The 27,771-nt window shown below is 43.5% G+C and overlaps 1 protein-coding gene across 5 annotated transcripts in view; it reads left to right on the top strand.

Annotated features, from left to right (window-relative positions):
* Positions 1–27,771, top strand: part of dennd1a (DENN/MADD domain containing 1A) — a 152,760-nt gene continuing 124,989 nt past the window's right edge. For all 5 annotated transcript variants that reach the window (XM_071351864.1, XM_071351866.1, XM_071351863.1 and 2 more), the window contains exons 1-2: positions 1–157; positions 2,438–2,502. In XM_071351864.1, the coding sequence (XP_071207965.1) occupies positions 141–157; positions 2,438–2,502 (82 nt within the window). In that variant the 5' untranslated portion in view covers positions 1–140. The remainder of the gene's footprint in view (positions 158–2,437; positions 2,503–27,771) is intronic.

Genomic DNA, 27,771 nt, shown 5'->3' with positions numbered 1-27,771 from the left:
TGCGGTGGTAGCGTGATCCGCTCGAGGAGACCATGGCGATACCCAGGACGTTCTGACGGGCTATCAGAAAAATAGCCCTCGAAAAACGGGTCAACGCCCCATATAAACGACACTAGACTTGGACACTGTGAGACATAAAAATGGGGTCCCGTATCAAGTAAGAGCCATTTCTTTTTTTCCTTTCCCTTGCTTCCCAAATGCTAATAGGCTACATTGTTTGCGCGAGTTAAGAGGGAGGGAGAGAGAGGCAGTACAAGGCCCGGACTTGTTGCGACAGACTGAACGACTTGTTTACCGGAACATTGAGCATTTAGTGAAAAATAGTAATATTTGCTCATCAATGAGAGTATGTCACACATACTGTATGCAGAGAACTCAACTATGGATATGCATACATCTCTGTTTTCTCAATATGTCCCGCTGTCTAGCCCTCGACAATGTATGGAAGGGAATGTAAACATTTGAGGCAGACAGGGTTGGTCTATTTATGTAACCGGTTTTACACCACATCCATGCCTACAGGGCATAGGTTCTGTGGATGGAATGTGTTCAATGTATTGGAACATGCCCATTGCGGAATGAACCGATGTTTTGGCGTATTGATACAATGTTATAAAGTGTAGCCTTTCCGCGCGTCATTAAAATGGTGCCAGCTACAATTGCTACATTGTATTGCTTGTCATGTATCACTGAAATGGACAAGGGTAACTTTACATTGTGCTTCCGGTACAATAGGCTACAGTAGCCTAGCTTATGTGTGGCAACCATGCAGGTGACCTGTAAAGTTAATTATATGGACTTTTCCGATGCAGTATGAATAGGCTACTCAATGACCTGTCCGTTGACTTACAGTAGCCTAGGTCTGCACCAAACTCAACCAATGATAGTAAAACAATAACTGTCATGCTACAACAGATGCCCTTATTTTTGTCAAAGATATCAGTGTCTTGTGTTAAAACCCAAAAGGCATGATCTTGTTTTTATTTCAGATAACCAAAGTTACTTTGCCTCTTATTAGAACACCATGTTACAGTGGTAGTTTTATGGCCTTTGTGAAGTATTATGTTACTGAAAGTACACTTCATCTTAGGCTATTTTGCCCTATAGGCCTACTGTACTATATTTTCCATTTAAATGGCAAGTGTCCAACAAAACACTTCCCTTAACCTTCTTCCCTTCACTGTGGAAGATAGTTCCCTGTAAAAGTGACACCATTGTGTCCTGTGTTAGTGTGTCCACCTACTTTGCCCAGAGTGGGCGAAAATGCCCTTTGTTGATGACATTTCAATTCCTTATGTTATAAAATACATTTTAGCAGGACAAATCTGATTATTTGTGTTCTGAATCGATCAGTAGGGTCTTTCTCTAACGTATCATTAACATTATATTAAAAAAAAGTTGATTTTGTAACCTAATACATACGATAATAAGCACAAGGTCGGTTGACAGTGCGGTGCAGCTTTCTCACCAAAACTTTTGAGGATTTTACATTTTCTGGTCATTGTCTTTCAAGTTGTTTCCATGGGTTGCAAATAGCAAAAGCAGCATGACACGAGCTGAATTAAATGTAAAAGGCTTTGAAAATAAAAAGCTTGTGGTATGCTCAGTGCACCGTTGACATTTCACAGAGATATGCTTGTTTTTGTGAGAAGTCTTTGAAAAGAACAGGAACTTCGCATTCATATGTCCAGCGCATACTAAAACATGAAAATTGTACATGTCATGTCTCAAAATCGATATCTATCTTACCTCTATATTGTTTTACTTCTTCCGGATTGGAGAAGAAAAATAACGAATTCAATGGTGAGCCTGTCAGGTAGCTTTAATTCTCACACAACATCCAGCCTAGCTGACGCCATGCTATTTTCCAGATTTGAGGTTTGGACCATTGATTTTCTTAGAGGAATATCTACACAATTAACATATATTACCCATTGGTCAAAATATGCATTTTTGATTGGACACCCTACCTATAGCCATATAATGTTACAACGTGAATGATAAGTATGCCTAACCTGTTTTCTATTTAGTTGGGTTATGGCTACTGTTAGAAGGAAATTAATAACCTGGGTTGCTGACGGTAATAGGCCTATAATGTCACTTCCTTACCGTTGTAGTATTTAGAGGATGTTAAAAAAAACAATGCTGACTGATCATACAATATATGCAACCAGGCTGTGTACTCAAATTGAGGTTGTGGTTTTTACATTATTAAGCAGACATTTGATAAGATTTGATAAGATTTCTATTTGACACTTTTCACCCACACAAAGACTAGCTGTTTTGAAATGTTATCAAATCGTATTGAAGGTCAGAGTTTTGTGTGGCGTCTGAACATCCATTTGTCACTGAAGAGCATTTAGGTCTGGTTGCTGTGAAACACGTTTGACGTGCAGTTCTAGGGAGACTAGAGGCTGACCTTTGACCTCTATTTCAGGGACAACCCTGAGGCCACTTTCGAGGTGTACCTGGAGGTGACCCATCCTGGAACAACTGGCTCTGGTAAGTCCCCCCCCAATGTGTCAGAGGAAACACAGTTCAACTGACAACCGAAGTCAGCCTGCAGGCGCCCGGCCCTCCACAAGGAGTTGCTAGGGTGCGATGAGCCAAGTAAAGCTCCCCCGCCCAAACCCTCCCCTAACCCGGGCGACGCTTGGCCAATAGGTGCGCCGCCCTATGGGACTCCCGGTCATGGCCGGGCTGTGACACAGCCTGGGATAGATCCCCAGGATGTCGTGATGCTGCAACTCTGCGATGCAGTGCCTTAGACCGCTGCGCCACTCGCGAAGCCCATAAACAATGACTTTTAACCCTTGCACATCCAACTGATGGTCGAAGCCCCTGTTGGGTATTGTGAATGCAGCATCTTCCTCGGTGAGGTTGAATGGGGTTGGTGGGTGTTTTTGTTGTTATCACACCTTCTCTGACCGCTGTGTAATGATCACAGTTGTATGCCATACATAACATGTTTATAAGGAATGCATAAGCATTTTACGAAGGCTTATGTCAACAACTGATAGTTTGTGTGTCACTGTGCTCATGGATGTTGACATTAAATTACATTTAGTTTATGAAGGTGTTATAGGAGTCCTTGTTGAATACTACACACGTGTCTTTATAACATACACATAACCTAAACCTAACCCTATATAACTGATAAAGGCCCTGCTGGGCAAAGGTCATCATAAACTGACCTGAAGTCAGATCTGAGGCCCATCCTTGGGAACCCTCTGTCAGGGGAGCCAGTTCGCCCACTGACCACAGTAATATGATGGATGGTCTTACTGTCGATTCTCCCTTTAGAATAGGGCAGCCTTTTAAAAAAGTGCTGTCAAGACAACATTGTGGGTGTGGTCTGTCTTTGACCCCATAGATTACACGTCAGCAAAAATGATTTGATTCAAAGACCAAAAGTATCCTTCAGGACAGATTTTATCCCCAGATGCTGCTCAAAGAGAAAGTGAACATGAGTTCAGAAGACTCTCTGCATAACTTCATCGTGTATCAGACAGTGGCGGGTACGTGGTGCAGGTGACATGGCTGAATAAATGATTTGACACAGTTGTCAATTTCAGACTAGCCTATCAAATCAAATCAAATTTTATGTGTCACATGCTTCGTAAACAACAGGTGTGGACTAACAGTGAAATGCTTACTCACGGGCCCTTCCCAACAATGCGGAGAGAAAGAAAATAGAGAAATAATAGCAAAGTAAAACACTTAATTCTAATAGTACATACACTGTGAGTAACGATAACTTGGCTATATACACAGGGTACCAGTACCGAGTCTATGTGCAGGGGTACGAGGTAATTGATGTAGATATGTATGTGTGTGTGTTTTTTGTGAGTGTATTGGATGTATAGTCTGTGTGTTTTTGTGGGTTGGTGGATGTAGTGGGTGTTCAAGTGTGTGTGTGACTGAGAGGTAGGTGTGTGTGTGACAGAGGTAGGTGTGTGTGTGAGTCTGTGAGTGAGAGAGAGAGGTGTGTGTGTGACTGAGAGGTAGGTGTGTGTGTGAGTCTGTGAGTGAGAGAGAGAGGTGTGTGTGACTGAGAGGTAGGTGTGTGTGTGAGTCTGTGAGTGAGAGAGAGAGGTGTGTGTGTGACTGAGAGGTAGGTGTGTGTGTGAGTCTGTGAGTGAGAGAGAGAGGTGTGTGTGTGACTGAGAGGTAGGTGTGTGTGTGAGTCTGTGAGTGAGAGAGAGAGGTGTGTGTGTGACTGAGAGGTAGGTGTGTGTGTGAGTATGTGAGTGAGAGAGAGAGGTGTGTGTGTGACTGAGAGGTAGGTGTGTGTGTGAGTCTGTGAGTGAGAGAGAGAGGTGTGTGTGTGACTGAGAGGTAGGTGTGTGTGTGAGTCTGAGTGGGTGAGAGAGAGAGAGAGAGAGGTTTGTGTGTGTGTGACTGAGAGGTAGGTAATTGTGTGTGTGTGTGTGTGACTTGAGAGGTAGGTGTGTGTGTGTGTGTGTGAGTGAGAGACAGAGGTGTGTGTGTGTGACTGAGAGATATGTGTGTGTGTGAGTGAGGTGTGTGTGACTGAGAGATATATGTGTGTGTGTGTGAGTGAGGGGTGTGTGACTGAGAGATGTGTGTGAGAGAGAGAGGTGTGTGAGTGAGAGAGAGGTGTGTGTGTGTGAGTGAGAGAGAGAGATTAGTGAGTGTTTGTACATGTGCTTGCTTGTGGGAAATGGGGCAGGTGTGTGAGTGCATTGATTGTCTTTGCGACTGCATTTGTGTGCGTCAGTGTGAAAGCGAGAGGTGTAAATATTAAATTATGTAATCATATTGTAAGAATGTTCTGTCCTGGGCTAGACCACCATGTCGTAATCAGGCCTCCTCAAGCTACAAGATCTGGAAGTAACTAATACTTTCTTCCCATCACACACACTTGAGCTAATTAGCATGCATTTTTGCATTGATTGCAATGATGCTAGCAAAGCAGCCTAATATAGACTATGATAAATGTTAGGGATTTACGCTAGTAACATAGACTTTCCTACTACCTTACTCTACTGTTGCTACAGTACAATGACAATTCCCCTATTCTTGTCAAACCTCAAACCACATACAAAAACACTTCCTGTACCCTTTTGATTCTGCTATTTCTTTCTTTCTCTCTCTCTTTCTCATTCTCTCTTCATTCTCTCACTCTCTGTCTCTGTCTCTCTATTTCACTTTCTTTCTACATTCTCTCTCTCTCAATTCAATTTAAGGGCTTTATTGGCATGTGAAAAATGTTTACATTGCCAAAGCAAGTGAAATAGATTATAAACACTTAGTGAAATAAACAAAAAAATTGCAGTAAACATTACACTTACAAAAGTTCCCCTCCCTTTCTCTCTCTCTCTCTGGCTCTCTCTCTCTCTCCCTGTCTCTGTCTCTCTCTCTCTCTCTCTCTCTCTCTCTCTCTCTCTCTCTCTCTCTCTCTCTCTCTCTCTTTCTCTTTCTCTTTCTCTCTCTCCTTCTCTTTCCTCTCTCTCTCAAACCCTTGGCTGCCTCTCTCTCTCTCTCTCTCTCTCTCTCTCTCTCTCTCTCTCTCTCTCTCTCTCTCTCTCTCTCTCTCTCTCTCTCTCTCAGTTGCTGTCTCTCTCAATTGAATTGAATTCAAGTGGCTTTATTGGCATGGGAAACATATGTTAACATTGCCAAAGCAAGTGAAGTAGATAATAAACAAAAGTGAAATAAACAATACAAAATGAACAGTAAATATTACACTCACGGAAGTTCCATAATAATAAAGACATTTCAAATGTCATATTATGTGTATATACAGTGTTGTAACAATGTGCAAAAATAAATAAACACATTGTATTTACAATGGTGTTTGTTCTTCACTGGTTGACCTTTTCTCGTGGCAACAGGTCACAAATCTTGCTGCTGTGATGGCACACTGTGGTATTTCACCCAGTAGATATTTATCATAATTCGTTTACTCTCTCTATTTCTCTCTCTATTTCTCTCTCTCCCTCCCTCTTTCTATATTCTCTGTCCCTCAAGAGGGGAGAGTCCTCTTTGTTAACAGGGAAACTATTAACTGAGGGAGAGTTAATCAGAGTCATGGCGAAAGGAGGCAGCATTTACATGTCAATTGGCTGCTGCCGCCCGCTACATGGGCCTGCTTTATTCCCATTCACTTATAGGGGACGGGGGTCATGTTTGCTCAAGAGACTAATAAGGCTTGGTTCCAATATCTACACCAGCAAACCTCGTAGATTGCATGCCCAATGTATTGCCTGTTCTAATGCATTGGGCATGCAAGTATGTACACTACCATTCAAAAGTTTGGAGTCACTTAGACATTTCCTTGTTTTTGAAAGAAAAGCAAAAAAAATTGTCCAATAAAATAACATCAAATTAATCAGAAATACAATGTAGACATTGTTATGTTGTAAATGACTATTGTAGCTGGAAACGGCAGATTTTTTATAGAATATCTACATAGGCGTACAGAGGCCCATTATCAGCAACCATCACTCCTGTGTTCCAATGGCACGTTGTGTTAGCTAATCCAAGTTTATCATTTTAAAAGGCTATTTGATCATTAGAAAACCCTTTTGCAATTATGTTAGCACAGCTGAAAACTGTTGTTCTGATTAAAGAAGCAATAAAACTGGCCTTCTTTAGACTAGTTGACTATCTGGAGCATCAGCATTTGTGGGTTCGATTACAGGCTCAAAATGGCCAGAAACAAAAAACTTTCTTCTGAAACTCGTCAGTCTATTCTTGTTCTGAGAAATGAAGGCTATTCCATACGAGAAATTGCCAATAAACTGAAGATCTCGTACAACGCTGTGTACTACTCCCTTCACAGAACAGCACAAACTGTTTCTAACCAAAATAGAAAGAGGAATGGGAGGCCCCGGTGCACAACTGAGCAAGAGGACAAGTACATTAGAGTGTCTAGTTTGAGAAACAGACGCCTCACAAGTCCTCAACTGGCAGCCCGAAATACAATCTTTTTGGTAATTTAACATATATTTCACAGTGGTTTAGATGGTACAGTGATTCTATACACCTGCTTGTTTTGTGACATGAACTGACATTTTGGCGAACTATTCACATTTTTGCCACTAAGAAATGGCAGAGGGATTTCTGCATATTGCACCATTAGGATATTTTCTAATTTCTCTACCTAATGAGGAGGGAGGATAATGACAGTTCACAGAAGTAACCAAGTGAAGGTAGACCTACCAATTACTTATTGTTTTTTTACTGATATAAATTTGGTTTATGATTTATTAAGTGATTAAAACGTGTCATTCTGTTACTAAATCGGTAACAGAATGACAAATAAAAATCTGTAGCAGAATGACTGCAACTGAATTGGCTGCAATGGGAATTGATAGTAGTCACAAACCACAGTTGGGTCACGTCCTCTAGGGATGTAACATTCACCAAAATGCATTGGTCCTGATTGAAATGTTTAAGATATATGACAGCATCGGTCCATGGACCCCAAACCGATCCAAATGTAGCATGCATCAATCAGAAAATCCTTTCAAACATTACAAATCGCCACTTTACTAAAAAGTTTTGCTCATATTACATTCTACCTTCCGAAAACACCTTGTCTCTTGTGACAACTGCTGCGTCCTCTCCTTCAATGTGGAACCAATAATGTAACTGTGTTGACAGTCATTGATCTACAAGTCATTTTGTATGCCGAACAAACCCAGGGAATATCAGTATCCGAGTCAAACTGCACACTGTGCTCATTCGCACGCTGACCAACGTGAGGTAGGCGGCCTGTTCCTGATCTTGCACATCTGCGCCGCACCTTCAGCGTTCGAATGCTAAAATGGCTTGCGGGATATTAGGCTTTATTAGTTGAGTGACAACCAATGTAATTTGCTTGGTTATTGTTATCTATGCGCTGTTGAAAATGTTGTTTTACCATAATAAAAGTAAGTTACCGGAGACAACTCTCATCTGGATGTATAGGCTACATGCTGAACGGGCTTACTGTAGATTTGATTTAGATTGTTTAGGTTCACCATCAGCAATAGTTCTGCTTTAAACAATGAGTGTACAGTATATGGTCATTTTTAGATATACAGGTTAACCTTTCACGAGCCTCTACCCCGGGTCCGGGATCACCCCCCACACCCCCCACACACTGATTAGCATAGCTAGCATAGCTTCACAAGTAGATAGTAGCATCTAAATATCATTAAATCACAAGTCCAAGACACCAGATGAAAGATACAGATCTTGTGAATAAAGCCACCATTTCAGATTTTTAAAATGTTTTACAGGGAAGACAAAATATGTAAATCTATTAGCTAAACACGTTAGCAAAATACACCACTATTCTAACTCCATCAGTTTCTTACTCCTTCAGGTGCTATCACCAATTCGGCTCAACTAAGATATTGATAGCCAATAACCTATAAAGAAAACCATCAGATGACAGTCTGATAACATATTCATGGTATAGGATAGTTTTTGTTAGAAAAAAGTGCATATTTCAGGTAGAAATCACAGTTTACAATTGCACCGACCATCACAAATCGACTAGAATTACTAGATAGAGCAACGTGTATGACCAATTTACTCATCATAAAACATTTCATAAAAATAGACAAAGCATAGCAATGGAAAGACCCAGTTCTTGTGATTTCAGACCATATTTCAGATTTTCTAAGCGTTTTTCAGCGAAAACACAATAAATCGATAAGTTAGCATACTACATGTGCAAACGTTACCAGAGCATCGATTCCAGCCAAAGAGCGCTATAACGTAATCACCGCCAAAAGATATTAATTTTTTCACTAACCTTCTCAGAATTCTTCCGATGACACTCCTGTAACATCATTTTACAACATACATATACAGTTTGTTCGAAAAGGTGCATATTTAGCCATACAAAACCGTGGTTACACAATAAAAATACTAGGAAATCAAGCCTCAATATGTCTGACGTCATCTATCAGAGTGATCTAGTTTAATTGAAAGCTAATCATATACTTGACTAAAAAATACAGGGTTGACAGCAATCGAAAGACAAATGAGTTCTTAATGCAACCGCTGATTTACATTTTTAAAATTATCCTTACTTTTCAATACAGGGTTCGCCAAGTGAAGCTATACCAAACAAAATGGCGAAATATGCGTTTAAAATATTTCGACAGAAACACGATTTATCATATTAAATATTGCTTACTTTGAGCTGTTCTTCCATCATATTCTTGGGCAATGTATCCTTTCTATGTTATAAACGTCTTTTGGTCGATAGATGTCCTCTGTCCTTCGAAATGTCCACCACCAACGACCGACACCCCAAAACGTGTCCAAAGTTTCAGAGTGCACAACAAAGAAATTCCTCAAAATCGCACTAAACGGATATAAATTGCTATAAAACGGTTCAAATTAACTACATTATGATGTTTTTAACAACTATAACGACTGAAAACATGACCGGAGAAATATTGCTGGTTAGAAAACGATTTGGAACGAGGCAGGTCCGATGTCCTTCACGCTTCAGGCGCACGTTGAGAAAGGGGGGTCTCTGTACATTTTGGTCTTTTATAATGGCTGTGAATGTCCCATCGATTTCATTGAAAACGTGATGACGTACAGACACCCAGAGGAAGACGTAGGCAGTGTCGGTTTCTTCATAGCATTCACTGTCGCCTTATAAACAGACTCCAGATCAGAGGTAAAAATTTCTGAAATCTGAACCCTGTCATGAAAAGTGCTGTAGAAATTGTTCTGTACCACTCAGAGACAAAATTCCAACTTCTATAGAAACTAGAAGGTGTTTTCTATCCAATAATAACAATAATATGCATATTGTACGATCAAGAATTTAGCACGAGGCAGTTTAATTTGGAGACACAAATATGCTAATGCGGAACAGCACCCCCTATAGTTGCAAGAAGTTAAATTTGATCATTTTATAACAAGGAATCACTGCATTTCCAAAGAAAGTCAATAAAAACTTCCAAATGGTCAAAACCATTTGATTTAGAGATGGGGATTAAATATTGATACATTACTAACTCAAACCCTTCATCTGGAAAACTGACTAGTTAATTAGTGGGTGATGGTTATTTCAGAACCGAGGTGGGGGGGACAATAGACATACATAATACACACGCATGTACATCAGCTCAGAGAGGCCCAGGTCATGAGGTCCATCAGTAGCAGGTTTTCATTTAGAAATAGAAAATTAATGTGTTGATGCACAAATGTTACCCCCTTAAATAATAATAATGATGTTTGTGCATCGAATCACACCGAATTCCTTCTCTAATCAAACCAAACCGTTTCAATCGAAAACGTATCGTTCCTGTATCTTATCAGAGCCCATGTATCCAATCGTCTTGAAAGGGAAGGATGCACATCCCTACAGTCCTCTCTTCCATACCGTTATGTTCAGCTCACAGGGTCTCCTGCTACAGTCCTCTCTTCCATACCGTTATGTTCAGCTCACAGGGTCTCCTGCTACAGTCCTCTCTTCCATACCGTTATGTTCAGCTCACAGGGTCTCCTGCTACAGTCCTCTCTTCCATACCGTTATGTTCAGCTCATAGGGTCTCCTGCTACAGTCCTCTCTTCCATACCGTTATGTTCAGCTCACAGGGTCTCCTGCTACAGTCCTCTCTTCCATACCGTTATGTTCAGCTCATAGGGTCTCCTGCTACAGTCCTCTCTTCCATACTGTTATGTTCAGCTCATAGCTGTTTTCTTTATCTTTCTGTAATCTGGTCGTCAAAGCGAGAGTGTGAAAACACCTCACTCTCTCTCCAGTTAATGTCACCTCTCCCGGCTCTTACTGACACCTACCAATGAGCCCCCTCTCTTTCCATTTAGTGTAACCAGCCCTCTAGCCCGCTGAGCACTGACCGACATCCATGGATGTTGAAAAGTAGTTGGAATTTGGTCAGTCCAAATCTGAACAAATCATAGATGTCTGTTTCACAAGTTTGGACAGTACTGTAGATTACAGTAAGGCACAGTACAGTAGAGTAAAGTAGAGTACAAGTCAGTACAATACATTACTGCAATGTACAGTAAAATTTAGTACAGTAGAGCACATAATTTACTGTATTGTACTGTGCTGTACTGAACTATACTGTACTGAACTATGCTGTGCTGTACTGTACTGGGAGGCAGGTAGCCCAGCAGTTAAAGCGTTGAGCCAGTAACCGAAAGGTCGCTGGTTCGAATACCTGAGCCAACAAGGTGAAAAAATCTGTCTGTGCCTTTGAGCAAGGCACTTAACTCTAATTTGCTCCAGGGGCTCCGTACTACTATTGCTGACCCTGTAAAACAACACATTTTACGGCACCTATCAGGTGTACAGTTGAAGTCGGAAGTTTACATACACTTATGTTGGAGTCATTAAAACTCGTTTTTCAACCACTCCACAAATTTCTTGTAAACAAACTTAGTTTTGGCAAGTCGGTTAGGACATCTACTTTGTGCATGACACAAGTAAATTTTCCAACAATTGTTTACAGACAGATTATTTCACTTATCATTCACTGTATCACAATTCCAGTGGGTCAGAAGTTTACATACACTAAGTTGACTGTGCCTTTAAACAGCTTGGAAAATTCCAGAAGATTATGTCATGGCTTTAAATGCTTCTGATAGGCTAATTGACATCATTTGAGTCAATTGGAGGTGTACCTATGGATGTATTTGAAGGCCTACCTTCAAACTCAGTGCCTCTTTGCTTGACATCATGGGAAAATCAAAAGAAATCAGCCAAGACCTTAGAAAAAAAATTGTAGACCTCCACAAGTCTGGTTCATCCTTGGGAGCAATTTCCAAACGCCTCAAGGAACCAGATACATCTGTACAAACAATAGTACGCAAGCATAAACACCATGGGACCACACAGCCGTCATACCACTCAGGAAGGAGACGCGTTCTGTCTCCTAGAGATGAACGTACTTTGGTGCGAAAAGTGCAAATCAATCCCAGAACAACAGCAAAGGACCTTGTGAAGATGCTGGAGGAAACCGGTACAAAAGTATCTATATCCACAGTAAAATTAGTCCTATATCGGCATAACCTGAAAGGCCGCTCAGCAAAGAAGAAGCCACTGCTCCAAAACCGCCATAAAAAAAGCCAGACTACGGTTTGCAACTGCACATGGGGACAATGATCGTACTTTTTGGAAAAATGTCCTCTGGTCTGATGAAACAAAAATAGAACTGTTTGGCCATAATGACCATCGTTATGTTTGGAGGAGAAAGGGGGAGGCTTGCAAGCCGAAGAACACCATCCCAACCGTGAAGCACGGGGGTGGCAGCATCATGTTGTGGGTGTGCTTTGCTGCAGGAGGGACTGGTGCACTTCACAAAATAGATGGCATCATGAGGGAGGAAAATGATGTGGATATATTGAAACAACATCTCAAGACATCAGTCAGGAAGTTAAAGCTTGGTCGCAAATGGGTCTTCCAAATGGACAACGACCCCAAGCATACTTCCAAAGTTGTGGCAAAATGGCTTAAGGACAACAAAGTCAAGGTATTGGAGTGGCCATCACAAAGCCCTGACCTCAATCCTATAGAACATTTTTGGGCAGAACTGAAAAAGCATGTGTGAGCAAGGAGGCCTACAAATCTGACTCAGTTACACCAGCTCTGTCAGGAGGAATGGGCCAAAATTCACCCAAATTATTGTGGAAAGCTTGTGGAAGGCTACTCAAAATGTTTGACCCAAGTTAAATAATTTAAAGGCAATGCTACCACCTACTAATTGAGTGTATGTAAACTTCTGACCCACTGGTAATGTGACGAAATAAATAAAAGCTGAAATAAATCATTCTCTCTACTCTTATTCTGACATTTCACATTCTTAAAATAAAGTGGTGATCCTAACTGACATTTTTACTAGGATTAAATGTCAGGAATTGTGAAAAACTGAATTTAAATGCTTTTGGCTAAGGTGTATGTAAACTTCCGACTTCAACTGTATGTGACTAATACATATTTTTATTATCTATTACTGTACTAGGCTGGGCTCTACTAAGCTGTACTATGATGTTCAATCTTGTGAAACATAGATGTCTATGATTGGTACAGATTTGGTCCTGACCAACCAAATTTGGTCTTGTTTGGGGCGGAGCTCATTAGAATAATAGCCAGTGTGTAGAATAATACCCAAACATGCAAAAAGAGAATATTACATTTTTCTACCTATTCAGGATACATCACCATGAAGAGAATGACATTCTTAATTCTGCATTTGTGTATAGTACAGATCAGGGAAAACTGATGTCATTCTGTTACTGGGTGTTAATCCACTTCACTTTCTGTAGTAACCAATAACCAAAATAGTATCATAGCTGACACCCCATTCTTTCTTTAATGTTAATTCAGAGTAGATATTTAAGTTTTTGGAAGACATGTTCACATAAAAAAGAGGGAGATTTTACCATCATTCTGTTACCAAACTTTACATCTGCCCTGTTCTTCCAGTAAATGTGTTTTCGTAAAATGTTCAGTGGAAATTGTTAAAAGGAGTCCTTGTGCATACAGTTTTATGGTTTGTTTAACTTGGTAATCAGTGGTTTTTGATTGGCATACTTTCAAAGTCTCGGCATCATTTTGTTATTGTGGATTTGCCCTCGGGTTATCTCTTCTTTCCAAGTATCCATTCCAGGTAGTTAATATTATCACTCCTATTCACTCATCTTCTATACTGTATCAGGTGTGCAGATATAGAACCTCTAGCCCTGTCCAGAACCAACCTCTAGCCCTGTCCAGAACCAACTACTAGCCCTGTCCAGAACCAACCTCTAGCCCTGTCCAGAACCAACCTCTAGCCCTGTCCAGAACCAACCTCTAGCCCTGTCCAGAACCAACCTCTAGCCCTGTCCAGAACCAACCTCTAGTCCTGTCCAGAACCAACCTCTAGTCCTGTCCAGAACCAACCTCTAGTCCTGTCCAGAACCAACCTCTAGCCCTGTCCAGAACCAAACTCTAGCCTCTAGTAGAGCATGTGAGCGGTCGGAAATCCACGTCCTATAAAACCGCTTTGCCGGAATACGCTCCTCGCTCACAGGGAAAAAAACGACCGCTACAAATTCGCTCCATTCATTAAAATCACCATTTAATCAACACCCATCTATTTTTTGTGACTACCTGGACCTACCATTTGGTTTTGAAGTATTGAAACCAAACCATATGATTTGAATTAAAAATATTTTTAGAAACAACATGAAAAGGTGACTGCAAGAAGCACTCATCATTTCAAATAGGCATATGAAACAGCATATTAAACTCTAAATAGGTCAGGAGCCAGACAGAAGGAACAAAAATGTGTCATTTAGGCTATATTATTAGCATAGTCATAGGATGACATCTTTCCAACAGGTCAGTTCGTCAAATTTCTGCCCTGCTAGAGCTGCCCCGGTCAACTATACAGTGAGGGAAAAAAGTATTTGATCCCCTGCTGATTTTGTACGTTTGCCCACTGACAAAGAAATGATCAGTCTATAATTTTAATGGTAGGTTTATTTGAACAGTGAGAGACAGAATATCAACAAAAACATCCAGAAAAACGCATGTCAAAAATGTTATGAATTGATTTGCATTTTAATGAGGGAAATAAGTATTTGACCCCTCTGCAAAACATGACTTAGTACTTGGTGGCAAAACCCTTGTTGGCAATCACAGAGGTCAGACGTTTCTTGTAGTTGGCCACCAGGTTTGCACACATCTCAGGAGGGATTTTGTCCCACTCCTCTTTGCAGATCTTCTTCAAGTCATTAAGGTTTCGAGGCTGACGTTTGGCAACTCGAACCTTCAACTCCCTCCACAGATTTTCTATGGGATTAAGGTCTGGAGACTGGCTAGGCCACTCCAGGACCTTAATGTGCTTCTTCTTGAGCCACTCCTTTGTTGCCTTGGCCGTGTGTTTTGGGTCATTGTCATGCTGGAATACCCATCCACGACCCATTTTCAATACCCTGGCTGAGGGAAGGAGGTTTTCACCCAAGATTTGATGGTACATGGCCCCGTCCATCGTCCCTTTGATGCGGTGAAGTTGTCCTGTCCCTTTAGCAGAAAAACACCCCCAAAGCATAATGTTTCCACCTCCATGTTTGACGGTGGGGATGGTTTCTTGGGGTCATAGGCAGCATTCCTCCTCCTCCAAACACGGCAAGTTGGGTTGATGCCAAAGAACTCCATTTTGGTCTCATCTGACCACAACACGTTCACCCAGTTGTCCTCTGAATCATTCAGATGTTCATTGGCAAACTTCAGACGGGCATGTATATGTGCTTTCTTGAGCAGGGGGACCTTGCGGGCGCTGCAGGATTTCAGTCCTTCACGGCATAGTGTGTTACCAATTGTTTTCTTGATGACTATGGTCCCAGCTGCCTTGAGATCATTGACAAGATCCTCCTGTGTAGTTCTGGGCTGATTCCTCACCGTTCTCATGATCATTGCAACTCCACGAGGTGAGATCTTGCATGGAGCCCCAGGCTGAGGGAGATTGACAGTTCTTTTGTGTTTCTTCCATTTGCGAATAATCACAGAAACTGTTGTCACCTTCTCACCAAGCTGCTTGGCGATGGTCTTGTAGCCCATTCCAGCCTTGTGTAGGTCTACAATCTTGTCCCTGACATCCTTGGAGAGCTCTTTGGTCTTGGCCATGGTGGAGAGTTTGGAATCTGATTGATTGATTGCTTCTGTGGACAGGTATCTTTTATACAGGTAAGAAACTGAGATTAGGAGCACTCCCTTTAAGAGTGTGCTCCTAATCTCCGTTCGTTACCTGTATGAAAGACACCTGGGAGCCAGAAATCCTTTTGATTGAGAAGGGGTCAAATACTTATTTCCCTCATTAAAATGCAAATCAATTTATAACATTTTTGACATGCATTTTTCTGGATATTTTTGTTGTTATTCTGTCTCTCACTGTTCAAATAAACCTACCATTAAAATTATAGACTGATAATTTCTTTGTCAGTGGGCAAACGTACAAAATCAGCAGGGGATCAAATACTTTTTTCCCTCACTGTAAGTGCTGTTATTGTGAAGAGGAAACGTGTAGGAGCAACAATGGCTCAGCCGCAAAGTGGTAGGCCACGAAAGCTCACAGAACACGACCGCTGAGTGCTGAAGCGCGTCACCACAAGAACTGGAAGCAACGTCCTCACAAGAAGTGTTCGTCGGGAGCTTCAGGAAATGGGTTTACATGGCCGTGCAGCCGCACGAAAGCCTAAGATCACCATGCACAATGCCAAGCGTCGGCTGGAGTGGTGTAAAACTCACCGCCATTGGAGCACTGGAAAAGCGTTCTCTGGACTGATGAATCACGCTTCACCATCTGGCATTCCGACGGACAAATCTGTCTTTGGCTGATGCCAGGAGAACGCTACCTGCCACAATGCATAGGGCCAACTGTACAGCTTGGTGGAGGAGGAATAATGGTCTGGGGCTGTTTTTTATGGTTCGGGCTAGTTCCAGTGAAGGGAAATCTTAATGCTACAGCATACAATGACATTCTAGATGATTCTGTGCTTCCAACTTTGTGGCAACAGTTTGGGGAAGACCCTTTCCTGTTTCAGCATGACAATGCCCCCATGCACAAAGCAAGGTCCATACAGAAATGGTTTGTCGAGATTGGTGTGGAAGAGCTTGACTGGCCTGCACAGAGCCCCGACCTCAACCCCATCAAACACCTTTTGGATGAATTGAAACGCCAACTGCGAGTCAGGCCTAATCGCCCAACATCATTGCCCGACCTCACTAATTCTCTTGTGGCTGTATGGAAGCAAGTCCCTGCAACAATGTTCCAACATGTAGTATAAAGCCTTTCCAGAAGAGTGGAGGCTGTTATAGCAGCAAAACAGGGACCAACTCCATATTAATGCCCATGATTTAGGAAGTAGATGTTTGACGAGCAGGTGTCCACATACCTTTGGTCATGTACTGTATTTCAGGCCTATTGGGCCAAAATCAATGATTGCCTATTGTATAGATAATATAACAAAAATGAACTAAACTTTTAAGAGTTCAGATTTTTGGTTTATACATACTTGACACACTTAGCTAGCTAACCACCTCGTTCCTTTGTGTTAGCATGTGCATCTAGTACACCATCATGCTTTTGGGACCACACTCCCTCTGTTGCTCTTGGTCCTCCTCATCTTTGTAAGTCACCTTGATTTTTGCTCCGCTCCTCACTTCGCTCCTCACTCCGCTCCTTATCAGTTCCTTTATGAAAAATATTTAGCAAACTCCATGACAGTAACTAAAGCAAGAGGCTATAGCAGCACACAAGTTGCCTACAAATGCATGCTGGGCCGGACATGCCCTGAACTTGTGAAGTGAGCGCTACTGGATCGCTACTGGAGCAAAATTGGAGCGGGCGAGAAGGCCGATGCTCCAGCCTTTGGCAAACTTGCTCTGCGCTCCAGTGAAATTGGACAGGCTTCGCTCCTCACTCCGCTCCTCACTCCGCTCCTCACTTTGCTCCTCACTTTGCTCCTCACTCCGCTCCTCACTCCGCTCCAGCTCCGCTCCTCGCTCCTCACTTTGCTCCTCACTCCGCTCCTCACTCCTCACGCCGCTCCTCACTCCGCTCCTCGCTCCGCTCCTTACTCCGCTCCTCACTACGCTCCAGCTCCGCTCCTCACTTCGCTCCTCACTCCGCTCCGGCTCCGCTCCTCGCTCCTCACTTTGCTCCTCACTCCGCTCCTCACTCCGCTCCTCACTCCGCTCCAGCTCCGCTCCTCACGCCTCTCCTCACTCCGCTCCTCACTCCGCTCCTCACTTCGCTCCTCACTCCGCTCCTTACTCCGCTCCTCACTACGCTCCAGCTCCGCTCCTCACTCCGCTCCTCACTTCCGCTCCTCACTCCGCTCCTCACTTTGCTCCTCACTTTGCTCCTCACTCCGCTCCTCACTCCGCTCCTCGCTCCTCACTTTGCTCCTCACTCCGCTCCTCACTCCTCACGCCGCTCCTCACTCCGCTCCTCGCTCCGCTCCTTACTCCGCTCCTCACTACGCTCCAGCTCCGCTCCTCACTTCGCTCCTCACTCTGCTCCTCACTCCGCTCCGGCTCCGCTCCTCGCTCCTCACTTTGCTCCTCACTCCGCTCCTCACTCCGCTCCTCACTCCGCTCCAGCTCCGCTCCTCACGCCTCTCCTCACTCCGCTCCTCACTCCGCTCCTCACTTCGCTCCTCACTCCGCTCCTTACTCCGCTCCTCACTACGCTCCAGCTCCGCTCCTCACTCCGCTCCTCACTTCGCTCCTCACTCCGCTCCAGCTCCGCTCCTTACTCCGCTCCTCACTACGCTCCAGCTCCGCTCCTCACTACGCTCCAGCTCCGCTCCTTACTCCGCTCCTCAATCCGCTCCACTCACATTCTCTGGCCCCTAGGCATTATGTGCAGATCAGAAAGGATTGGTAGATATAGTATTATCTCCACCTTGACCCCTGAAAGGCTTTTGAAGTGTTGGCCATATTGCAATACCTATCCAATCTTGTAAGATCTGCACAAGTACCAAGGGGGGTAAGGGCTAGGTATTGTGTCTGGACAAGCCCATGAGTCCTTATTGTAGTTTCACCTGCAATATCCAGATAGCTTTAGCTACATGACCCCGCCGCAGTCCAAAAGAAACATTGGCAGAAACACTGGCAGGGAGGAAAAAAAATAGGCTGTCGAAGTCTTGAAAGGTGAAAAAAAGTAGTCGTTTGAGATGTTTATCCACTAGCAGTTGTTAACGTGCTATTTTTCGGGGGCGCCGTGTCTGCAGGTTTGCTTCGGAAGCGCTATGATGTGTGACAGCGGCGTTCCAGAGCTCGCCTCAGAGAGTTTTCTCTCCGGCTGACCCCTGACCTCCTGCGGGAAATGGCTGAACCGCCGCTCAGAGACATGGTGCCCTGCGGACGAGGAGCCCACGCTAATTAAGTGTTTCTCTGGCGGCAGTACTCTTCAGAAGAAGCCGCACACCACAGAGGCCGCGGTGAAACCCAGACGTGTGTTAGGGGGAGTGGTGGTGCTTTTGTTTGTTTGTGTGTGTGTGTGCACTTGCCAAGTGTGTATGTTTGTCTGTGTTTGTGTAGGATATATTGATCTTTGTGGCTTTGTGTGTTAGCCAGCATGAAGTCTGTGTGTGTGCCGGTCTACGTCTAAATATGGGTCACAAACAATAGGCTTGTCATTGTAGGCCTATTAGCCAATACGTCTGTTACAGCTTGCTGCATTTGAATCTATCACCAGGCCTAGAAGCCCAAGTAGATACATCCGTTGTTCAGGCCTTGTTGCCCTGTTGTTTTTCCCAGAACTCTGTATGTATGTGTCTATATCTTTACTCTGCTAGGTCAACAGGCTGCCCCAATGCTGCGCCCACACTGCATCCCAATTTGTCCAATTTGCGCCGATGCTATCAAACGGATCGTGAGCGGTAGTGACCTTGCGTGGCACATGGCCCCTACAGCTGACAATCAATGTGTTCTGCATGATTTAGGCCCATTTGCTTTCCTCTTGTCGCTCACGTTTAGCCCATGCCCTGACCGCGGAAGCTGGCTATTTATGATACAAACGAACCCCTCCCCCCCAGAGCTCCCGGCTCCTTCAGCTGGAAGATTGTGTTTATTTGCTTTATTTGTTTATTTATTGAGCAGAAAAAGGAAGCCAAGAGAACGAGAGTAAAGCCATGCCAGGCAGGCTGGTGCGGAAGCGCCATAGACAGGAGTTGGATTTGCTCTACACGCTTGAAAGCAAGAGTGGGGCGACCCTTCTCCTCTTGTTTTGATGGGTTCATCCCATGATGGGTTCACCTCCCACCCCCCTACACCCCCCCTCCCCCCCACTTCCTTGTCCCCCTTTTTAGCGAAAGCTTTTTGACATCTTCATACCCTCGCCGGTTTGTTAGTTCTCGTCTGAGACGTTGTCAAGGCTTGGACCCCTTGTACGGTTGCCTGGGGGTAGAACTTACCCCTAACCACAGACCTAAAATAAGATTACCCAACCCCCAAATCCTAACTTTAACTGTAAATTGTCCATATCCACAGATCTAGGATCAGATTACCCAACCCCCAAATCCTAACTTTAAGTCTAAGTACGATACAAAACATATTCATTTGAATATTGCAGAATTACAATAAATTCAATGGGGTTGCACATATTTGTTAACTTTGAGAATCTGAGCTTATGATTGGCTTATTTGCTTCAGTGGCCATGTCGGAGCTATAATGTGGCATGTGAATCGCTGGGCAATGTCCCTGTGCCTCGATCCATTCCTAAGAGGTACAGTATGGACATTGTCCTCAGGGAAGGGAGGCTGATGGGAGCTGGCTAACCGTGTCCACTCTGGCGAGCAAGCCAGAGTCTGTATGGGGCTTTACAGCAAACCACCTCTTTTTTTCCCCTGTGAAAAGACCTTAATCCATGTAAATACAGGCCCACAACGACAGCTTTACAGCAGAGGGTAGCGAGTGAGAGTGAAAGAAGGGAGGGAGGAGGGCTTAGCAATTTAACCTTTAGCCCGGCAAATAAGAGGCATGAAAGTTTGTGAATGAGTTTACACAGAGGGGCAGGGGAGAGCACCAGGGTTCCCCTTTGTCTGGCCTTGTCAAAGCTTGAGTGACAGATGCCGTGCTGTAAGTGACGAGGGCCTGACGAATCAGGCGGCTTACTGAAATCTGCCAAAACTTGAAATCCTTTCACTGATTTGTAGTTGAAATCTGGATTCAAATGAGACAGAAATTGTGTACGTTGGCTACTTCCTGCATTTCAACCAATTAGCCACGTTGATATGCCTTGATTACGTTGATAAAGTAGAATAATCTAAATATTTCTAACAGTCCAAAAATACCCAAAGGCATTTTTTGGCCAGATGTTCTCAATGCTGATTGGACTAGCGGAAATTAAACTTAATCATAATTGGATGTACAGTAAACCCACCAAGATATAACATACAGTTGAAGTTGGAAGTTTACATACAACTTAGTCAAATACATTTAAAATCAGGTTTTCATAATTCCTGACAGTTAATCCTAGTAAAAATTCCCTGTTTTAGGTCAGTTAGGATCACCACTTTATTTTAAGAATGTGCAATGTCAGAATAATAGTAGAGAGAAGGATTTATTTCAGCTTTTATTTCTTTCATCACAATCCCAGTGGGTTAGAAGTTTACATGCACTCAATTAGTATTTGGTAGCATTGCCTTTAAATTGTTTAACTTGGGTTAAACGTTTCGTGTAGCCTTCCACAAGCTTCCCACAATTAGTTGGGTGAATTTTTTCCCATTCCTCCTGACAGAGCTGGTGTAACTGAGTCAGGTTTGTAGGCCTCCTTGGTCGCACACGCTTTTTCAGTTCTGCCCACAAATATTCTATGGGATTGAGGTTAGGGCTTTGTGATGGCCACTCCAATACCTTGACTTTGTTGTCCTTAAGCCATTTTGCCACAGCTTTGGAAGTATGCTTGGAGTCATTGTCCATTTGGACCAAGCTTTAACTTCCTGACTGATGTCTTGAAATGTTGCTTCAATATATCCACATAAATTTCCTTCCTCATGATCTCATGATGCCATCTATTTTGTGACGTGCACCAGTCCCTCCTGCAGCAAAGCACCCCCACGACATGATGCTGCCACCCCTGTGCTTCAAGCCTCCCCCTTTTTCCTCCAAACATAACGATGGTCATTATGGCCAAACAGTTCTATTTTTGTTTCATCAGACCAGAGAACATTTCTCCAAAAAGTATGATCTTTGTCCCCATGTGCAGTTGCAAACCTTAGTCTGGCTTTTTTATGGCGGTTTTGGAGCAGTGGCTTCTTCCTTGCTGAGCAGCCTTCCAGGTTATATTGATATAGGACTAATTTTACTGTGGATATAGATACTTTTGTACCGGTGTCCTCCAGCATCTTCACAAGTTCCTTTGCTGTTGTTCTGGGAATGATTTACACTTTTGGCACCAAAGTACGTTCATCTCTAGGAGACAGAACGTGTCTCCTTCCTGAGCGGTATGATGGCTGCGTCGTCTCATGGTGTTTATACTTGCGTACTATTGTTTGTACTGATGTGCGTGGTACCTTCAGGCGTTTGGAAATTGCTCCCAAGGATGAACCAGACTTGTGGAGGTCTACAATTTTTTTTCTAAGGTCTTGGCTGATTTCTTTTGATTTTCCCATGATGTCAAGCAAAGAGGCACTGAGTATGAAGGTAGGCCTCGAAATGCATCCACAGGTACACCTCCAATTGACTCATGATGTCAATTAGCCTATCAGAAGCATTTAAAGCCATGACATAATTTTCTGGAATTTTCCAAGCTGTTTAAAGGCACAGTCAACTTAGTGTATGTAAACTTCTGACCCACTGGAATTGTGATACAGTGAATGATAAGTGAAATAATCTGTCTGTAAACAATTGTTGGAAAAATTACTTGTGTCATGCACAAAGTAGATGTCCTAACCGACTTGCCAAAACTATAGTTTGTTAACAAGAAATTTGTGGAGTGGTTGAAAAATGAGTTTTAATGACTCCAACCTAAGTGTATGTAAACTTCCGATGGTTTTGCTGTGGCCTTTGCCTGCTTCCCACTTCTCGTCAGCTTTTTCAAGGAAATAGTGTACGCTGAGTGTACTAAACTTTAGGCACCCTTTCCTAATATTGAGTTTCACCCCCTTTTGCCCCTAGAACAGCCTCAATTCGTCAGGGCATGGACTCTACAAGGTGCCGAAACGTTCCACAGGGATGCTGTCCCAAGTTTACGCCAACGTTTTCCACAGTTATGGGAAGTTGGCTGGATGTCCTTTGGGTGGTGCGCCATTCTTGATACAATCAGGAAACTGTTGAGTGTGAAAAACCCAGCAGCGTTGCAGTTCTTGACACAAACCGGTGCGCCTGGCACCTACTACCATACCCCATTCAAAGGCAGTTAAATCAAATCAAATGTATTTATATAGCCCTTCTTACATCAGCTGATATCTCAAAGTGCTGTACAGAAACCCAGCTTAAAACCCCAAACCGCAAGCAATGTAGGTGTAGAAGCACGGTGGCTAGGAAAAACTCCCTAGAAAGGCCAAAACCTAGGAAGAAACCTAGAGAGGAACCAGACTATGAGGGGTGGGCCAGTCCTCTTCTGGCTGTGCCGGGTGGAGATTATAACAGAATATGGCCAAGATGTTCAAATGTTCATAAATGACCAGCATGGTAAAATAATAATAATCACAGTAGTTGTCGAGGGTGCAGCAAGTCAGCACCTCAGCCACGGAACAACCCAAGGGGGGGGCGCCAACCCAGACAGGAAGATCACGTCAGTGACTCAACACACTCAAGTGACACACCCCTCCTAGGGACGGCATGAAAGAGCAACAGTAAGCCAGTGACTCAGCCCCTGTAATAGGGTTAGAGGCAGAGAATCCCAGTGGAGAGAGGGGAACCGGCCAGGCAAAGACAGTAAGGGCGGTTCGTTGCTCCAGAGCCTTTCCGTTCACCTTCACACTCCTGGGCCAGACTACACTCAATCATATGACCCACTGAAGAGATGAGTCTTCAGTAAAGACTTAAAGGTTGAGACCGAGTCTGCGTCTCTCACATGGGTAAGCAGACCATTCCATAAAAATGGAGCTCTATAGGAGAAAGCCCTGCCTCCAGCTGTTTGCTTCGAAATTCTAGGGACAATTAGGAGGCCTGCGTCTTGTGACCGTAGCGTACGTATAGGTATGTACTGCAGGACCAAATCGGAAAGATAGGTAGGAGCAAGCCCATGTAATGCTTTGTAGGTTAGCAGTAAAACCTTGAAATCAGCCCTTGCCTTAACAGGAAGCCAGTGTAGGGAAGCTAGCACTGGAGTAATATGATCACATTTTTTGGTTGTAGTCAGGATTCTAGCAGCCGTATTTAGCACTAACTGAAGTTTATTTAGTGCTTTATCCGGGTAGCCGGAAAGTAGAGCATTGCAGTAGTCTAACCTAGAAGTAACAAAAGCATGGATTAATTTTTCTGCATCATTTTTGGACAGAAAGTTTCAGATTTTTGCAATGTTACGTAGATGGAAAAAAGCTGTCCTTGAAACAGTCTTGATATGTTCGTCAAAAGAGAGATCAGGGTCCAGAGTAACACCGAGGTCCTTCACAGTTTTATTTGAGACGACTTTACAACCATCAAGATTAATTGTCAGATTCAACAGAAGATCTCTTTGTTTCTTGGGACCTAGAACAAGCATCTCTGTTTTGTCCGAGTTTAAAAGTAGAACGTTTGCAGCCATCCACTTCCTTATGTCTGAAACACAGGCTTCTAGCGAGGGCAATTTTGGGGCTTCACCATATTTAATTGAAATGTACATCTGTGTGTCATCCGCATAGCAGTGAAAATTAACGTTACGTTTTCGAATGACATCCCCAAGAGGTAAAATATATAGTGAAAACAATAGTGGTCCTAAAACGGAACCTTGAGGAACACCGAAATTTACAGTTGATTTGTCAGAGGACAAACCATTCACAGAGACAAAATCTTTTGTCTTGCTCATTCACCCTCTGAATGGCACACACACACAATCCATGTCTCAATTGTCTCAAGGCTTAAAAATCCTTCTTTAACCTGTCTCTTTCCCTTCATCTACACTGATTTGAAGTGGATTTAACAAGTGACATCAATAATGGATCATAGCTTTCACCTGGATTCACCTGGTCAGTTTATGTAATGGAAAGAGCAGGTGTTCTTAATGTTTTGTAAACTCAGTGTATAGTTCGTCATCATGGGGAAAAACACCCCAAAGCATCCCACACATCCACAGCCCAGCATCATATCAAGTGAGAATGTGGATGACGCTGCCAAGTAGCATGTGCTTTAGTGGGGTTCACAATATATTTCTAGAAGCAGTGGAGCTCTGAACACCGGGTTGTGTGGTTCACTTAAAGGAATCACCAGCGTTGAAGGATTGCCAGGCAAATCTCCTGTCATGTTGAAATAGATATTAAAAGAAAATGAAGTCCCTTCTGAGCAGTTCTTATTCCCTCCCTCCACACTCTAATTTGGAGTGACCTATCTAGACCCCTAGTCGTGTGTAGTGGCTTTCCTAGACCCCTAGTTGCCTGTAATGTCCTTCCTAGACCACTAGTTGTGTGTAGTACCCTTCCTAGACCACTTGTTACACACACACACACACACACATACACACACACACACACACACACACACACACACACACACACACACACACACACACACACACACACACACACACACACACACACACACACACACACACACACACACACACACACACCCCTCTTATTTTGCTTTTTTGTTACCTGACAACAGTTCTTTATTCTTTCTGTCTTCACTGTCTTTCTCTCCTTTACTCTGTTATTTTGTTTCGTCCATCCTCCTGTTATTTCTTTATTAATTTCTTCCTTTTTTCAACCCTTCCATTCATCTATCCATCATCCTCCTCTCTTCCCTGACCATCCTTCTCTCTGTGATTTTTCTCCCACTGTCCGTCTAGGCTGTTGGTGTGATATCGTCTGGTGTATTTGAGCGTGATCCTACCTGCATGATAAATATTATGGAAATGTGTCCCTCCCCACTGCCAAGGTCACCACCCATTGTGCGTCTCACAATAGCCAGTGAGCGGCACTGATGTCATCTTGTCGGAATTTTCAATGGAGGGATTTGTTTAGACAGATATCCCACTAGAAGTTGCCGAGCATTTCAACGGAGAGTTTTCTCTGTGGCCCCTGTAAGAGAGAGCCATGCGCTACTGACTCGGGGACATGCTCTTTTAATGCCTCCGCTACTATGAAGTGTCTCAGAGATCATACTGACTCAGGATTCATCTCTAATGACTGTTTGTGCAATGTAGATCAAATCAAATTAAATTGTATTAGTCAAATGCTCCAAATACAACAGGTGTAGACCTTACAGTGAAATGCTTACTTACGAGCCCCTAACAAACAATGCAGTAAAATAAATTTAAAAATAAATAAATTATATAACAAATCAGAATAAGAAATAAAAGTGACAAGCAATTAAAGAGCAGCAGTAAAATAACAATAGCTTGTTACTATATTCAGGGTACCGGTACAGAGTCGATGTGCGGGGGCGCCGGTTGGTCGAGGTAATTGAGGTAATATGTATTAAAGTGACTATGCATAGATGATAACAAGAGAGTAGCAGCGGTATAAAAGAGGGGGGATGCAAATAGTCTGGGTAGCCATTTGATTAGATGTTCAGGAGTCTAAGAGAACAGTCTATAACTAGGGTGGCTGGAGCCTTTGACAATTTTTAGGGCCTTCCTCTGACACCGCCTGGTATAGAGGTCCTGGAGCTTTGTCCCAGTGATGTACTGGGCTATATGCACTACCCTCTGTAGTGCCTTGCGATCGGAGGCCGAGCAATTGCCATACCAGGCAGTGATGCAACCAGTCAGGATGCTCTCGATGGTGCAGCTGTAAAATCTTTTGAGGATCTGAGGACACATGCCAAATCTTTTCAGTCTCCTGAGGGGGAATAGGTTTTGCCGTACCCTCTTCACGACTGTCTTGGTGTGCTTGGACCATATTAGTTTGTTGGTGATGTGGACACCAAGGAACTTGAAGCTCTCAACCTGCTCCACTACAGCCCAGTCGATGAGAATGGGGGCGTGCGTGGTCCTCTTTCTCCTGTAGTCAACAATCATCTCCTTTGTCTTGATCACGTTGAGGGAGAGGTTGTTGTCCTGGCACCACATTGCCCGGTCTCTAACCTCCTCCCTATAGGCTGTCTCGTCGTTGTCGGTGATCAGGCCTACCACAGTTGTGTCATCTGCAAATTTAATGATGGTGTTGGAATCGTGCCTGGCCGTGCAGTCATAAGTGAACAGGAAGTACAGGAGGAGACTGATCACGCACCCCTAAAGGGCCCCTGTGTTGAGGATCAGCGTGGCGGATGTGTTGTTAACTACCCTTACCACCTGGGGGGCGGCCCGTCAAGAAGTCCAGGATCCAGTTGCAGAGGGGGGGGTGTTTAGTCCCAGGGTCCTTAGCTTAGTGATGAGCTTTGAGGGCACTATGGTGTTGAACGCTGAGCAGCAGTCAATAAATAGCATTCTCACATAAGTGTTCCTGTTGTCCAGGTGGGAAAGGGCAGTGCAATAGAGATTGCATCATCGTCTGTGGATCTGTTAGGGAGGTATGCAAATTGGAGTGGGTCTAGGGTTTCTGTGATAATGGTGTTGATGTGAGCCATGACCAGCTTTTCAAAACACTTCATGGCTACAGACGTGAGTGCTATGGGTCGGTAGTCATTTAGGCAGGTTACCTTAGTGTTCTTGGCACAGGGACTATGGTGGTCTGCTTGAAACATGTTGGTATTACAGACTCGGACAGGGAGAGGTTGAAAATGTCAGTGACGACACTTGCCAGTTGGTCAGCGTATGCTCGCAGTACACGTCCTGGTAATCCGTCTGGCCCTGCGGCCTTGTGAATGTTGACCTGTTTAAAGGTCTTACTCATATCGGCTGCGGAGAGCGTGATCACACAGTCTTCCGGAACAGCTGGTGCTCTCATGCATGTTTCAGTGTTATTTGCCTCGAAGAGAGCATATAAGTAGTTTAGCTCGTCTGGTAGGCTTGTGTTACTGGGCAGCTCTCGGCTGTGCTTCCCTTTGTAGTCTGTAATGGTTTGCAATGTTTTTAAAAAATGATAATGGAAGCGTGCGTAACTTTACATTATAATTGGCAGCAGAGTATTTTTCTCTCTGTTTGTGTTCTAGTGTGTTTTGCGCTCGACGCGGTCACGGCCAGCCATTAGATCCTTTCCTCTCATATGCAGACGTGCACGATGATTTATGTCCACACTCTTTTGTCT

Source organism: Salvelinus alpinus, chromosome 18, assembly GCF_045679555.1.
Source record: "Salvelinus alpinus chromosome 18, SLU_Salpinus.1, whole genome shotgun sequence".
Taxonomy (NCBI): domain Eukaryota; kingdom Metazoa; phylum Chordata; class Actinopteri; order Salmoniformes; family Salmonidae; genus Salvelinus; species Salvelinus alpinus.
The sequence above is the reverse complement of the archived record's forward strand: the minus strand, read 5'-3'. Positions and strand labels throughout refer to the sequence as shown.